This window comes from Borostomias antarcticus (assembly GCF_949987555.1).
Source record: "Borostomias antarcticus genome assembly, chromosome: 10".
NCBI lineage: Eukaryota > Metazoa > Chordata > Actinopteri > Stomiiformes > Stomiidae > Borostomias > Borostomias antarcticus.
The window spans coordinates 19,204,069-19,217,377 of NC_140243.1; the positions used below are offsets into that span (position 1 = coordinate 19,204,069).

Here is a 13,309-nt window from a genome sequence, read left to right on the forward strand (position 1 = left end):
GGGACGTATGCCCACCTCCCTTGTTCTCTGTAAAGCGCATTGTGTTGCCTCTGGGTAGGAAATGCGCTATACAAATAAAGCTTTGATTGATTGATTGATATCGTGTAGACTAAGCCTACCAGTGTACAACTGTTCTCAATATGAAGTATCATGTTTTCGTTATTCAAATCTTACTGTACGTGCACATTGTTTGACACACTCATGATTAACTAGGCTTTTAATTTGATTAGGTGTCCTTGATCAGTGCAGTGTATTTCAAATGCATAAACTTCGAGTGAAAAAGAACTTCAAGGAAGCAAAACCGGTCGAATCAACAATTTATTGAGCAAGCCTATCACATGGGGTCAGAACTTCGGCAATACTGAATTCTCTTAGAGGGGCCGCAGCTTTTAAACTGGCTTCCAGCCAGGAATCACATGACAAACAAATTTGCATACAAGGAATGTTCATCAACACAGATATGGTCACAAACGGTCAACTAGTCTTCTGACTGGTCTTTGTCCCCCTTCTTCGGACACGGGGCTCCCCGTGTCCTTCCTGGAATCATGTGACTGTAGGCTACTCCAGAGGTGACCATTTGCTATAGACAAAGGATCATGCTGACTCAGGGACAAGGCCATCTGTTGCAACTCACATGTTAAACTCCTTAAATTAACACAGTTCTAACTAAAGTGAAGTTTATTCATTATTATAATAAAATGATTACTACATGAGAGTAATACAGACATATGATTAATGTAATACAGTGTAAAAATATACTACATCAGCTATCATAAAATCTAAATCGTGTAGGCCTAGGCTTAGCCTCTACAATTGTCTCCGAGTGGCTTTGGCAACAATGTTTCACATTAGTACATACAAGAAAACATTGTAGCCTATATTGTGCTGAAATGTATAAAGAATGAACTTTCTAGATTTCCGTGGATGTGACACATTTTGACGGAATGGGGGTGTTAGGCTTCATCACATGGACTTGTTAACGAATATGGTATTATTAATAATAAAAGAGATGCTAAATCATATTTAGTGATTATAGCTATATTTGTGAGAAACTTGGTAACATTTTAAATAAAGTGTTCTATGGGTAACAACCCCCACCCTCTACTGTATAAAGTGGTACAGTCCAAAGCTAAACGCTTACCAGTGGCTAGCTAGCATGTTGCAGCATCAAACGTGTCGTATAATTTAGCTCAGAGTCTTTCGTGTGTATTGATTCACAGTCTGCTTACAAACGTATCGTCAACATGTCAGCTCCAAAGAAGGGAGACCTATCCTCCACCGAGAAGGAATTATTCCAAGTTATTGCTGCAGGTAAACTTATTTTGAGATGGTAACGTTAGCTACTAGCTTGCTATTTACAAGTGCTATAGCCAGATTTCACAACCAGATAGCCTAGCATTTTGCACATGCTGATGGTTGATATCAATGGCCGGGTTTCCCGATAAAGAACCTTCTTAAGGAACCATTCTTAAGCAACCCTTTGTATGGGAGTTAAGAGGTACTTTGGAGTTAAGTGCTAACTCGTTCGGGAAACCCGGCCAATATCTGTTGACTCCATATTTAGTGTAATTTCCATCTAGTTAATGAGGATGGAAGAAAACAGCCCATTTGCCTGCTTGATAAGTAGCTAGCTGGCTAGTAGCTAATCCCATGATTATAGCTAGCTAGATTATGATGAAGCTAAACTATATATGCATACAAATGACTCTTCTTCTTTATAGGAAATGTTCAGGAAGCCTCCAGATTATTGGGATCCAAGGATGTGCGAGTCAACTGTTTGGATGAGGTACGTTGGGGTTTTTAATGAATGGTTTATCGTCCAGAGTTTAACCATTAGGAAGAGTACTTTTGGAAGACCTGATAAATGACAATGAATCCTAAAATTAGCAATGTTCGATTGTAATTCCATAAATGATCTGTTAACTGGGCAGCGGACAGCATGTTACTGTATATTTACTCTGTTTACATGTATAGTATACTTGGTCTTCTTTTGTTGCATCACATATGGAACTTGAGAGGTAGGCAGGCCACTAGACTGTAGTCTCTTCTATAGGAGCTGTCAGTTGTTCCACAGTTGTACTCGACTGCATCAGATGTTGGTGACAGATATTGCCGGTCTGTCACTGAAGACCTAGCAACCTCAGGAAAACTAGCAGCTAACATAACAGGCTAGAGGGAATAATGTAGATGGGTATTGAACTGTACCTTGCTGACAGTACTGATATGACTAGCACAGAGGCAAGGCAAGTTTATTTGTATAGCACATTTCAGCAACAAGGCAGTTCAAAGTTCTTTACAAGAGACATTAAAAGCATCGAGACAAAGTGCAACACATAAAAGGTCATATAAAACGAAATGCAAAAAGCAATTAAGTATCAGTTTCCTGTAACTTCTTAATTTACCCACTCACACATCCCTGACAAAGTCTTCACCGGGTGTCTCTCCTCCCTCACAGTACGGGATGAGCCCCCTTATGCATGCTGCTTACAAAGGGAAAGCCGACATGTGCAAGCTGCTGCTTCAGCACGGGGCTAACGTCAACTGCAACCATCACGAGCACGGCTACACAGCGCTGATGTTCGCCGGACTGTCAGGTATTTCAGGAAGCAGACGAGCTTCACTCGAGCGGCAGAATTATTAGCCTGTGTGGTGAATTCGAGGGGACAGACAGGGTTTTTCCTGCATTGAGGAATTTTTGGTGCCCCCCAAAGAGATCTTAGCCAGAGCAAAAGGAAGATCACCAGTGCCAAAATGCTAAAAATAGCAATTAAAATCCTCTCCAAATGTGTCTGATAGCTTGTTTCAAGTGCCACCCATCCCCCTTTCTTGCATTGTCCATGGGTTGGACCACTATTAATCAAGATAATTAATAGACAGGTTATCAGTATCTTAAACATTTTGGCTTCATATCCATTTTGTGTGAAGTCGGTAGATTTCCCGCAATTGTGAAAAGTGAGCTCAGTCAGAACGACAGCGAAGAATACAGGCCTATACATGCTGGTAGGCTACTCGGCATAAAACAAAGGTTTCCCAAAACAATAGTGTGCGCATCACCCCCCACAGACCCATTCTGAGCCTGGAAAAACCCTGGACGTGCTCTTCTTTCTCGCGATTCAGGAAAGACCGACATCACGTGGATGCTGCTGGACGCGGGGGCGGAGACGGACGTGGTCAACTCGGTCGGCAGGACGGCGGCTCAGATGTCGGCGTTTGTCGGTGTGTATGGACGCCGTTCAAAAACACCATAAACAGGCCTGCTCAACAGCGCAATGCACAAACGTGAGGCGTCAACATGACTGCCTTCATACTTTGTATAATGTATAGATGTTATATCTGTCTTGTCTGTTTTTTCTCCAGGCCAGCATGACTGTGTGACTGTGATTAACAACTTCTTCTCCCGGACGAGGCTGGACTACTACACAAAAGCCCAGGGCCTGGAGAAAGAGCCCAAACTACCCCGCAAACTGGCCGGACCCCTCCACAAGATCATCATGAGCACCAACCTCAACCCTGTTAAGGTAACCGTGGACTATAATAATATGGGCCATTAATATTGCTATTCTCTGTAGTGTAACCTGTGAGTGTGCCTAAAATATTTTGTTCAAACTAAATAAACAAAGTAGATTTGTATTAAATTATCTGCTCTTAAATGACATGATTTCCTCTCCTTTCTCTCTCTCTCTCTCTCTCTCTTCTCTCTCTCTCTCTCTCTTTTTTCTCTCTCTCTCTCTCTCTCTCTCTCTCTCTCTCTCTCTCTGTCCTGTCTGATCTCCCCTCAGATGGTGATGCTGGTGAAGGAGAACCCCCTGCTGGTGGAGGTGGATGCTCTGGAGAAGTGTCGGAGGGTCATGGAGCTCATCTGCGAGAAGTGCGTCAAGCAGCAGGACATGAACGAGGTGCTGGCCATGAAGATGCACTACATCAGCTGCCTGCTCAACAAGTGTGCCTCTTTCCTCAAGGACCATGACGATAAGCTAGAGGGACTCATCAAGAGGTGTGTGTGTGTGTGTGTGTGTGTGTGTGTGGCAGGGGGAGGGGGTGTTTTCTGTGCGTAAACCTACGCCATGTTGTGATTTGATACGTGAACCAAGATGGCGTCCTCCTCCTCAGCTTGCTGAAGGGCCGGGAGAGCGATGGCTTCCCGGTGTTCCAGGAGAAGTTCCTGCGGGAGTGCATCCGCAAGTTCCCCTACAGTGACACCACGCTGCTGCAGCAGCTGGTCCGGAGCATCGCGCCCGTGGAGATCGTGAGTCCAGCTCCCTTCTTCAGTCACTCTAAACCAGGCATTCCCAAACTGTGAGGCGGGCCTCCCCTGGGGGCCCCCAAAGAAATTCAGGGGAGGCGCGGAGGGATGGTTAGAGAAAAAAAAAAATATATATTTTTTTGAATTTTCTATGGTTTTTATGAATGTAACGTAATTTTAAAGGTCAGCAAATCGAAATAAATAATGGGATAGATGTATACTAAATTTGTGGATAGTGCAGAGAGAGCCTCCGCAGGCATGAATGTATTGTGCGAAAACTTAATAACGTTAACTAGCAACAGGTGCCACCGAGCTAACTTAGCTGGGTAACGTTATGGGCTAGCTAACGCTGCCTTGCAAAATGGACAAATTTGGGGGGTTGGGGGGGCGCGGGTGCGTCACTGTTTTCAGAGGGGAGGCCCACATTGATGGAGTTTGGGAACCCATGCTCTAAACCCAGTCAAGGAGAAGAACTCAAGCTTGAGTTGAGCCCACTCAGCCTTCAGTGCGCCTCATGTATTTAATGTTTATTATTCTTCTCTAAGTTATGACAAGTTTTGGGATCGTATTTTGGAGGGAACCGATACATCTCTTTGGTATAGTTGATAATTCAGATCAGTGTGTTATGTACTGTATTACTGATCTAGCTAGAAACTTGCAATTTACACAAGTGGTCTGTTAACTGGCTCTTCTGCATACATACTCTGCTATATGTAGTAGTCTGCGAGTTTTATTCAGGTATTGCTAATCTCCTCAACTTCCAGGGTAACGATCCCACAGCTATCTCTGTCCTGACCCAAGCCATCACCGGCCAGGTGGGCTTCATGGACGCTGAGTTCTGCACCGCCTGTGGGGGAAAAGGCGCCGAGAAAAGATGCTCCATCTGCAAGACGGTATTGGCTGATTACAAAAAGAGGTTGCGCTTCAACAAAATAGCTCTTCAAGTTAGAGTGCTAAAACCGAACTCGTAATATGATTGAAAAAGCTTGCAAACCTTGCAATGGTAGCACATCTCGGTTATTCAATTCAAGGAGGACAAAATACTCACGTTTCACAAGTTTATTCTTGGCTCACATCATACAAACGTATGCTCTGACGAAGGCTGATTGCCGAAACGCATTAGCGAGTATTTTGTCCTATTTACTGACTCAGCAGTGGCAATGTCACAAAATCAGTGTATAAAAAGCCAAAAAAGCTGTGCGCACATCCAACCTTAGTAGGCCAGGTGCTGGATCTTAGAGTACATACGTGAGCAGAGGAAAAATCCGCACACTGATTGCTCCTGGTCCACTTTATTGAGAATATCGCAACGTTTCAACCCTTAGGTCTTCATCAGGCAACTTCGGAGTTTCCTGATGAAGACCTAAGGGTCGAAACGTTGCGATATTCTCAATAAAGTGGACCAGGAGAAATTAGTGTGCGGATCTTTCCTCTTCTCACAAAATCAGTGTATACCTGTGCTAGGTAAATAGATATGGTCCAGTTTCCCTATGTCCTCACGCGCCTCTTTTCGTGATTGGACAGGTGATATACTGTGACCAAGCCTGTCAGAAAATGCACTGGTTCACCCACAAGAAGGTCTGTAAGAAACTCCAGGAGCAGAGGGAAAGACAAGAGGCGGAGTCAGCCAAGCTGATGGAACAACGCAACAAAGGTATGGACCGTACTCTAGAGCGGCCATCTTTGTTACACATGACACCTGTCATACACTGATAACAAAAATAATAAAAGAAGAAGAGTCCACCTGGCTCTCAGGTGAGTGTAGTCAAAAATGAAGCGGTGCTCTTGGGGGTTTGGGAAATAGACAACTGCAAAAAATGTTGAAGGTCCCAGGCACTCGCAAGTAAAGAGGAGGAAGACTGTAGATTAAAAAGCCTTTATTAAATCATGGCTATGGACATGGGCAAACTCCCCGATGACGACCCTTACTGTAGGTCAAAACATGTTGGTGTTTTTATTCTGTCCATAGCCATGATTTAATAAAGGCTTTTTAATCTACACACTTGATCCTCTTTACTTTCGGGTGCCTGGGACCTTCGACTTTTTTTGCAAAAATAATAAAAGATTGACATAATGCCCAATACGCTTTCATACTATTTACCTTTTACCTCATCAACAAGATTTTTGAGTGTTCGCACTGGCAGTGTGTAGTGGAGTACTGTCATAAGCCTTGGTTATACTCCCAAGTGGATGCATATGTGGACAGCTGCGAAACGCCACGGAAGCGTAGTAGTTGTGTTTAAAGTACTTCATGGAGTCTGCTTGGGGGACACGTTTCACACATGCACAGGGGCGGACTGGGGAAATAATTCAGGTCGGGCAATGCAGGCCCAGTCAACCCACTGATCTTGCCATTTACAGCAGGCCTTTACAGCCATTTACAGCAGGCTGGTCCAGTTAGCGCTGGGAATATCCCCTCTGAATATCTCACTCACAGCAACCAGGCCGGCCCATACCGCTCCACACCGGCCCATTTGAGGACCGGCCCATCGGGATTCGTCCCGAGCGTCCCGATGGCCAGTCCGCCATTGCACATGCACAATAGATTGGCGGCACTACATTGTAGCACAAACATTGGAGGCATGTGGATGTCTATACACGTACATAACCTACCGCGCCAGATGGTTTGTGGCACACTGCCATCTTGAGAGGGCTCTGTTGGAAATTGTTTGGAAAATGGCAGGCGCTTTCCAAAAACTCCAGGCAGGTGATTGGATGAATCGTCTGTCTAGCCCAGGCTTAACTGTAAATAACAGCGCTGTTGTGTTTCCTCAGAGGAAAGTGAGGCTGTGAAGGAGGCTACAGGCTCCATGCAGGAATTGTCAGTGGAGGCCAGTGATGAGGACTCCCCCTCGGACCCCCAGACCCCGCCAGAGATCCCCGGCTCTGAGGCCAATCCCTCCACTGACAACTGAGCCGGAGGAAGACAACCACAGAGAGACAATGTCCGTACCCAGCTACCCCCCTACTCCTCCAGGTTGACTCCAGGTTGTGCTCTGCTTAGAAAACCTTCAGCCAATCTGAGAGGGAGACACACACAGACAGACAGGCAGACAGACAGACAGAGAGAGAGAGCGTGTGCATGAGAGACAGGCAGACAGGCGGACGGACGGACGGACAGACAGACGGAGGGAGAGAGAGTGAGCGTGTGCATGAGAGACAGACAGGCAGGCAGACAGACAGAGCACACAAACCTGTGGCCTGGTTCAATGTGAAAGGATCCATTATGTATCTATTTATCTGGCATTGCCACCCACCAAAGCAGCGCAACATTGTTGAAGGGTTGTGGTTCTGAGTTTCTATGTGGTTTGTTGTGTGTTTTTTTTCTTTTTTTTTTTACTGAATCTTGTTTTTCAATGTGAAATGTCGTTGTAGACTAGTATAATTGTGGAGGCTAAATGTGTTTTGATAGAGGAGAATGGAAAGCATTGTGGGTAATGTGGTGTGAATATATAGTGCATTTAGTTGATATTTTACGGTCCAAGATGCATAATTCTGCCTTAAAATGCGTAAGCCTACAGGCTACGACATACTAATTCAGCAGATTGACAATAGTTCACATTTCTACTGTAAAGTGGAGTCTATTAGTAAAGCAAATCATATTTAAAGGAGTAGTAAAGGGAAAATCATGTTTAGCCCTGTTTTAAGGTTACTTATCATATACAATGGTTCAGATCAAAACGTTGACAAAACTAGCACTTTTGAGAAAGTCTGATAATTGCTCTACCACCAATGTGGTATACAATGGATGTGGGTGGGCACCGTGAAAAATCATTCAAAAAACATGTTAAACTCTCGATTTCAAAGACAAGAAGCTCACCGAGGGGGTAATTGGTGTCCGTCGGTGTTCTGACATCAAATTCACCGCAAAGTATGAATCCTGTAGGGTTATATTGATCATTTTTTGAAATCCATTGACTTGTATTGACGCGACCATTGTAGATGTGTAGATCAATCCGCAGAGGGGATTCAGGAAGCGGAACTACTTACGGTTGTTATTGTTTATGTTGCTAGGCTACCTAGTTTGCGGATTTAAGGATTTAAAAAAGCCTTTCCAGATTAACTAGAATCTTACTTTATGGCGAATTATATGTCAGAACGCCAACTAACACCTCGGTGAGTTTCTTGTCTTTGAAATTGAGAGTTTAACATGTTTTTTGAATGATTTTTCACGGTGCCCACCCACATCCATCCATTTCTCAAAAGTGCTAGTTTTGTCAACGTTTTGATCTGAACCATTGTATATGATCATAAATAGCCTAACCTTAAAACCGGGCTAAACATGATTTTCCCCTTTTACTCCTTTTAGGATTGTTTTTCCCAAGAAATCCCGAAGACACATGGACCATCCCACCACTCATTCTATGGTCCTGTAATACAGATTATGTAAGGATGGTTGCAACATAAGTGAATAAATTAAAACGCATCATTATCACTGTACTGTTTGGGTGCTTTTGATTTTATGATACACAAGAATCCACTCGTTGAATGATTTCATGTTCAGTTGTGGATTCAGAATTATTTCATTATTCAAATACACTGCACTGGTGTTGGGTAGTACTAATGTCTCAAATCAAGTGACATCCTGTTCCACTACCTCCAACATTAATCATAGAACAAAATTTAAAAGAAAGCAATAGGCTATAGCAGACAGCTGCTGTGCCTTTACATTTCCCTTGGCTCACTTTTTGCATGGATTCCTTTGTGTTTAGATGTGCTGGTTACATTAGAACTCATTCAATATAATTAATAAGACCAGTAATTGCAAATTGCATTACTAGCGGTAATATGTCACTAGAGGGCATACTTTGTCTATCAAACGTGAGCAGTGTGCTTCCTCATCAGTACAGTGAGCTAACACGAATAAAGCAGTAATTGGTGTGATAGGCATTTAAGCCTCACGTGCATCTGCCATAGAATTAGCCTATTAGTTGCTCAATTTCCAAGCTGCTATAGTTTATTTATCAAACCTGACGAAGGTCGGTTGACCGAAACGTTGTTCTATTTTTCTTTCCAATTTATAAAATAAAGTTTTACCTGTCTAAAAGTTTCCAGGTGTGCATTAGCTCTTTTCACTTTCAACCTGATTTAGTTCCCTGATAAAAGTCAAGTTGCCTTGGCTGGAGCATTTCAGTGAAGGTCGGACAACCACTAACAACCATGGGATATAAAATTCTTTTTTGGAGAAGAAAAATAAGTTTTAAGTCCATCATAATCCAATGGGAAAATACATCAAGTCCCATGGGTGTGTTAGCTAGAAATAAATACACTGAACAGCTACGGTATGAATGAGACATACACCCGTAGTAGACTTCCTTGGGACCGGGGCTTCCTTTGGGATTTGTTCCAAATCCTTTGCACCCATGACCTTTCTTCTTGGCTTTGTTCCCAGTGTTATGCATTCCTTTTGTCCCGGTCTGTTTCCCTCAACCACACCTCTCATTACACCATGCGGGCGCTTCCTGGTAATGTACACACTCCTGTCATGCTGCTTGTCAATATGTTAATAACTCATACCACCCCTTCATTTCCTGATAGGATTATCTCACCCGAGCTACTGGTCTGGGCGCATAGAGAGACTAGCTCGGCTTTCTGCACCTTTTAGATGTGAGACACTGTGGTATTGAACTTAGTCACCAGGGCAACACATCATCACAGAGGTATCAGTATTACTGGTCTCCTGGGATGCGGAGGAAGTGAGGCGAACGGTCTTTTAAGTGATACGCACCCTCTACATGTAAGAGAAAAGGCACTATAGTGTAAACAATTTATTGTGTCTTTGGCAGTGAAGGTAATTCGGGAAGATATATTATACCACAGATTGCAATGGCCATCTTTGCACTGTAGTGCAGAACTCTGTGTGTAGAGAGAGGGCCAGCCTGATAATAGCACGTGAACAGAAGTGTATGCCTATCAGATTTCCTTCAAATGAGCATCAATTAGTGTCTATGTAAGGCTCCTCTTTTCAAATCTGAAAGACAAGTCTGAATATTCCCACATAAGTAATTATATTTATTATATTCCATACACAGAGCACACAAAGACTCCAGTTAGTCTAAACACTCAAATTATTAGGCATAAAAATGACAAGGAATTGAAAGATGGAAAAGGAGAATGACAGAGACAGAAAGCAAATTATACACAGTATCAGCTTTCATTTGGCGTAAGTGAATAGGTGAAACCGCATGCCAGAAGCAGAGCATTGGAGAATATCAAAATGAAAGAATGCATAATTGGTCAATGTAGGCTACTGAACAAAACACAGTCTATCTACTCATTGTCATCGAATGAAACGGGCAAGCAGCCTAGTTTTAATGGATCGCGTGCTCTCACTCTATTGTCACATTCCTTCATCTTATCACCAATTAATCACCAATTAATCAGAGGTCCTAATTGCATTAGTTGCGAAGAGGGGGTCCTTCCAGATGTTGAGGCGCAGGCAGCGCTCCCTCTCTCGAGCGCACACATAATAATGGGCGTGTTTGGAACATCAAGTTACGCCCCTGCCTCAGTCTGAGATCTTCCAAGATATGCACCTGAGTGGTTGCCAAAACAAGACGCGTGTATATAAAACAGCCAGGGGTAAGTAAACGTTGCCTAGTATCTCAGTTTCAGACGCCAGAGACACAACACCACTTCACCTGACACGGGATCCGCTTGTTCTCCTTATACCCAGTGGCAGACATGCACTTTAGCGCCTGCGAGTCGTGCCATCTTATATTCTTGTTTTGTGTTCTCATGAGGAGTTGCCAAGCGTTCAAAAACGATGCTACGGAGATCCTATACTCGCACGTGGCCGCCCCGGTTCAGGATCCTCCAAACAACGTGTCTTTAAACCGCGCACGAAACGGCGGGAGAGGCGCGGGAAATGGTGCGCAAGACAGAGGTGAGTAGCCTACTCCATCTTTATCATTAAATATAATATAGTATTTCCTCCCATTTGCTTATCGACTTGTGGAATTACGTCAATATGTTTTGAATTGTTTTCTGTGCATTATTGAGAAACATAAAACTGTCAGTGTATATCAGACCAGTTACTGTAAGCACCTTGATTAGATCAGTGCGTGTGTTGATCTAAGCTGTTAACACCCTTCAGAGAGTATCATATACACTGTACCGCCCATACTGAATTGAGATGAAGCCAGACTATGATGTGCAATGCACACTCTCCTGGCAGCCGTCCATGCGTGCATGGCGGTGGAGATGAGAGGCAGAGCGAGGCAGAGGGTCTAGGGGGAGCGGATCCCGTGTGTCAGCGCAAGTGAATGGAGCCGCTCTTCTGTATGCAGGAAGTCTGTGACCGTGGCCCTGTTTGACTTGCGCTGTCCCCCGGTACCCGGAGCATGAAGGAGAGAAAAGAGAACCCTCTCCTCTCCTCATTCATCAAACCCCGTCATGGAGAAGGGGCCGCATTGTCGCTGCGGTGTATGGCGACGTGTGAATGGGTGCGGGTTTGGGTTACGGTCAGAGTGGGGGAGTTGTTGCCCGGAGGTGAACAATGCTGACAATCTTACCAGTTGCTCAGAGATAATCCCACTATAAAAGCTGCCCTGTTGAAATAGCTCAGGACACCAAAGACTTTCCTTTCATGCAAGGTAAATGCACTACTTCCTTTACAGGCAGGTAAGAGGCAGGCTGTATCGGTGTGTGCCAAAAACATATGAGAATCTGAATGATTAGTGGGGTTGTCACTGTGTCCAATGAAATCGTCTGCAATGAAATTGAAAGGCAAACTAGGGGACTTAATGAAAATATCGGTTTGGTAGTCTCATCATTCTCATGTCTCTCTCACAGATCGGAGCCAAGTGGGATGCAGAGAATTAAGGTCCACCAAGTACATCTCCGACGGCCAGTGCACCAGCATCAACCCCATAAAGGAGCTGGTGTGTGCAGGCGAGTGCCTCCCGGCTCAGATGCTGCCCAACTGGATCGGCAGCGGCTACGGTAGAAAGTTCTGGAGTCGGAGGAACAACCAGGACTGGCGCTGCGTCAACGACAAGACGCGCACCCAGCGCATCCAACTGCAGTGCCAGGATGGCAGCGAGAGAACGTATAAAATCACCGTGGTCACCTCGTGCAAGTGTAAGAGGTACTCCAGGCAGCACAACGAGTCGGGCCACAAGTTCGGGGAACCGGGCCTGTCTCAGCCTCAGCTGCTCCACAAGCACAAGTCCACCACTAGGAGGAAGCTGGGGAAGATCAAGCTGAATGAGAACTGGCCTGAGGTAGAACCCTAAAACAGGACGCAGAACACCTCAGGGACTGTGGTCCCGGATTATGTCTTCGTGATTGGCTCTTGGACCGCTGAAGGACCTGGATGGATGATGCCTTGCTTAGCCTGAGAACTAGAGGTCACCTTATGTGTTAACCCTTGTGGCTACAGCATATCTGCATGGAAAGTGATATTCCACACAAAATGTGTAAATATATGTACATAATAGTATCATGTTATTGTGACCCCTGTCTCCAGTTTTTGTCTGACTACATGTGTATAAAAGTTTTCTATATAAGATGTATATGATGTAATATATTCTTTCCATTGCAGATCATTTAATAAACTATGTTTGTATGTTTATATTTCACCTAGGCTAATTGTTGCAAGCTTATTTACTCCAAAGCTATGTTTTTCTAGTTGAAGAAAAATGTCAAGTCTCATTTTCATCATGTCTTCACTAACAATAATAAATATCAGTGCTTTATATTACTGAATCTGTTGAATCATACTTTATCATTCATAGATCTACATGACACACAATCACTGTTACTGACTGTCCCAAGATCAAACCTAACTTCTTATTTCATTTATGTAAATATATAAACCAGTCACAATTTGTTGATATATGTTTTGAATGGTAGCCCAATTCAGTCCAATTCAACATTTTTTAATTCAAGCCTAGATCTATGTCAGAGTCCCAGGGGAAGTAATGTGCAAATATCATTCAAGCTTTATTTATACTCTAAATGACACGAGTAGTTGTACTAATTTGCAGTGTCGCCGTGTAATTACATGGCATTAATCAGGCTGTTATTTCTTTACTTTCGTATTTCAAACTAATTAATGATTCT

General features: G+C 43.8%; 2 protein-coding genes across 3 annotated transcripts; both read left to right on the plus strand.

Moving 5' to 3' along the window:
- Positions 1 to 1,220: 1,220 nt before the first annotated feature.
- ankmy2a (ankyrin repeat and MYND domain containing 2a) lies at positions 1,221 to 8,666 on the plus strand. 2 transcript variants are annotated; one of them, XM_084444221.1, is made up of 11 exons: positions 1,221 to 1,311; positions 1,722 to 1,786; positions 2,456 to 2,594; positions 3,118 to 3,216; positions 3,358 to 3,518; positions 3,780 to 3,994; positions 4,111 to 4,246; positions 5,008 to 5,136; positions 5,768 to 5,897; positions 7,019 to 7,188; positions 8,553 to 8,666. In XM_084444221.1, the coding sequence occupies exons 1-10, from the start codon at positions 1,245 to 1,247 to the stop codon at positions 7,156 to 7,158; spliced, it is 1,281 nt and encodes a 426-aa protein (XP_084300347.1). In that variant the 5' UTR covers positions 1,221 to 1,244; the 3' UTR covers positions 7,159 to 7,188; positions 8,553 to 8,666. The 2 variants fall into 2 exon arrangements, with proteins under 2 accessions (XP_084300347.1, XP_084300346.1); XM_084444220.1 differs by lacking the exon at positions 8,553 to 8,666 and having other exon boundaries at positions 7,019 to 7,544.
- Positions 8,667 to 10,927: 2,261 nt separating this feature from the next.
- sostdc1a (sclerostin domain containing 1a) lies at positions 10,928 to 12,480 on the plus strand (the record flags this gene model as incomplete). Its single annotated transcript, XM_084445125.1, has 2 exons — positions 10,928 to 11,129; positions 12,038 to 12,480. The coding sequence occupies 2 exons, from the start codon at positions 10,928 to 10,930 to the stop codon at positions 12,478 to 12,480; spliced, it is 645 nt and encodes a 214-aa protein (XP_084301251.1).
- Positions 12,481 to 13,309: the final 829 nt, after the last annotated feature.

Coding starts and splice junctions, on each gene's coding strand:
- ankmy2a (XM_084444221.1), top strand. CDS start 1,245: ATGTCAGCTCCAAAGAAGGGAGACCTATCCTCCACCGAGAAGGAATTA. Junction 1,312..1,721: donor ATTCCAAGTTATTGCTGCAG/GTAAACTTATTT, acceptor TCTTCTTTATAG/GAAATGTTCAGGAAGCCTCC. Junction 3,995..4,110: donor CTAGAGGGACTCATCAAGAG/GTGTGTGTGTGT, acceptor CCTCCTCCTCAG/CTTGCTGAAGGGCCGGGAGA.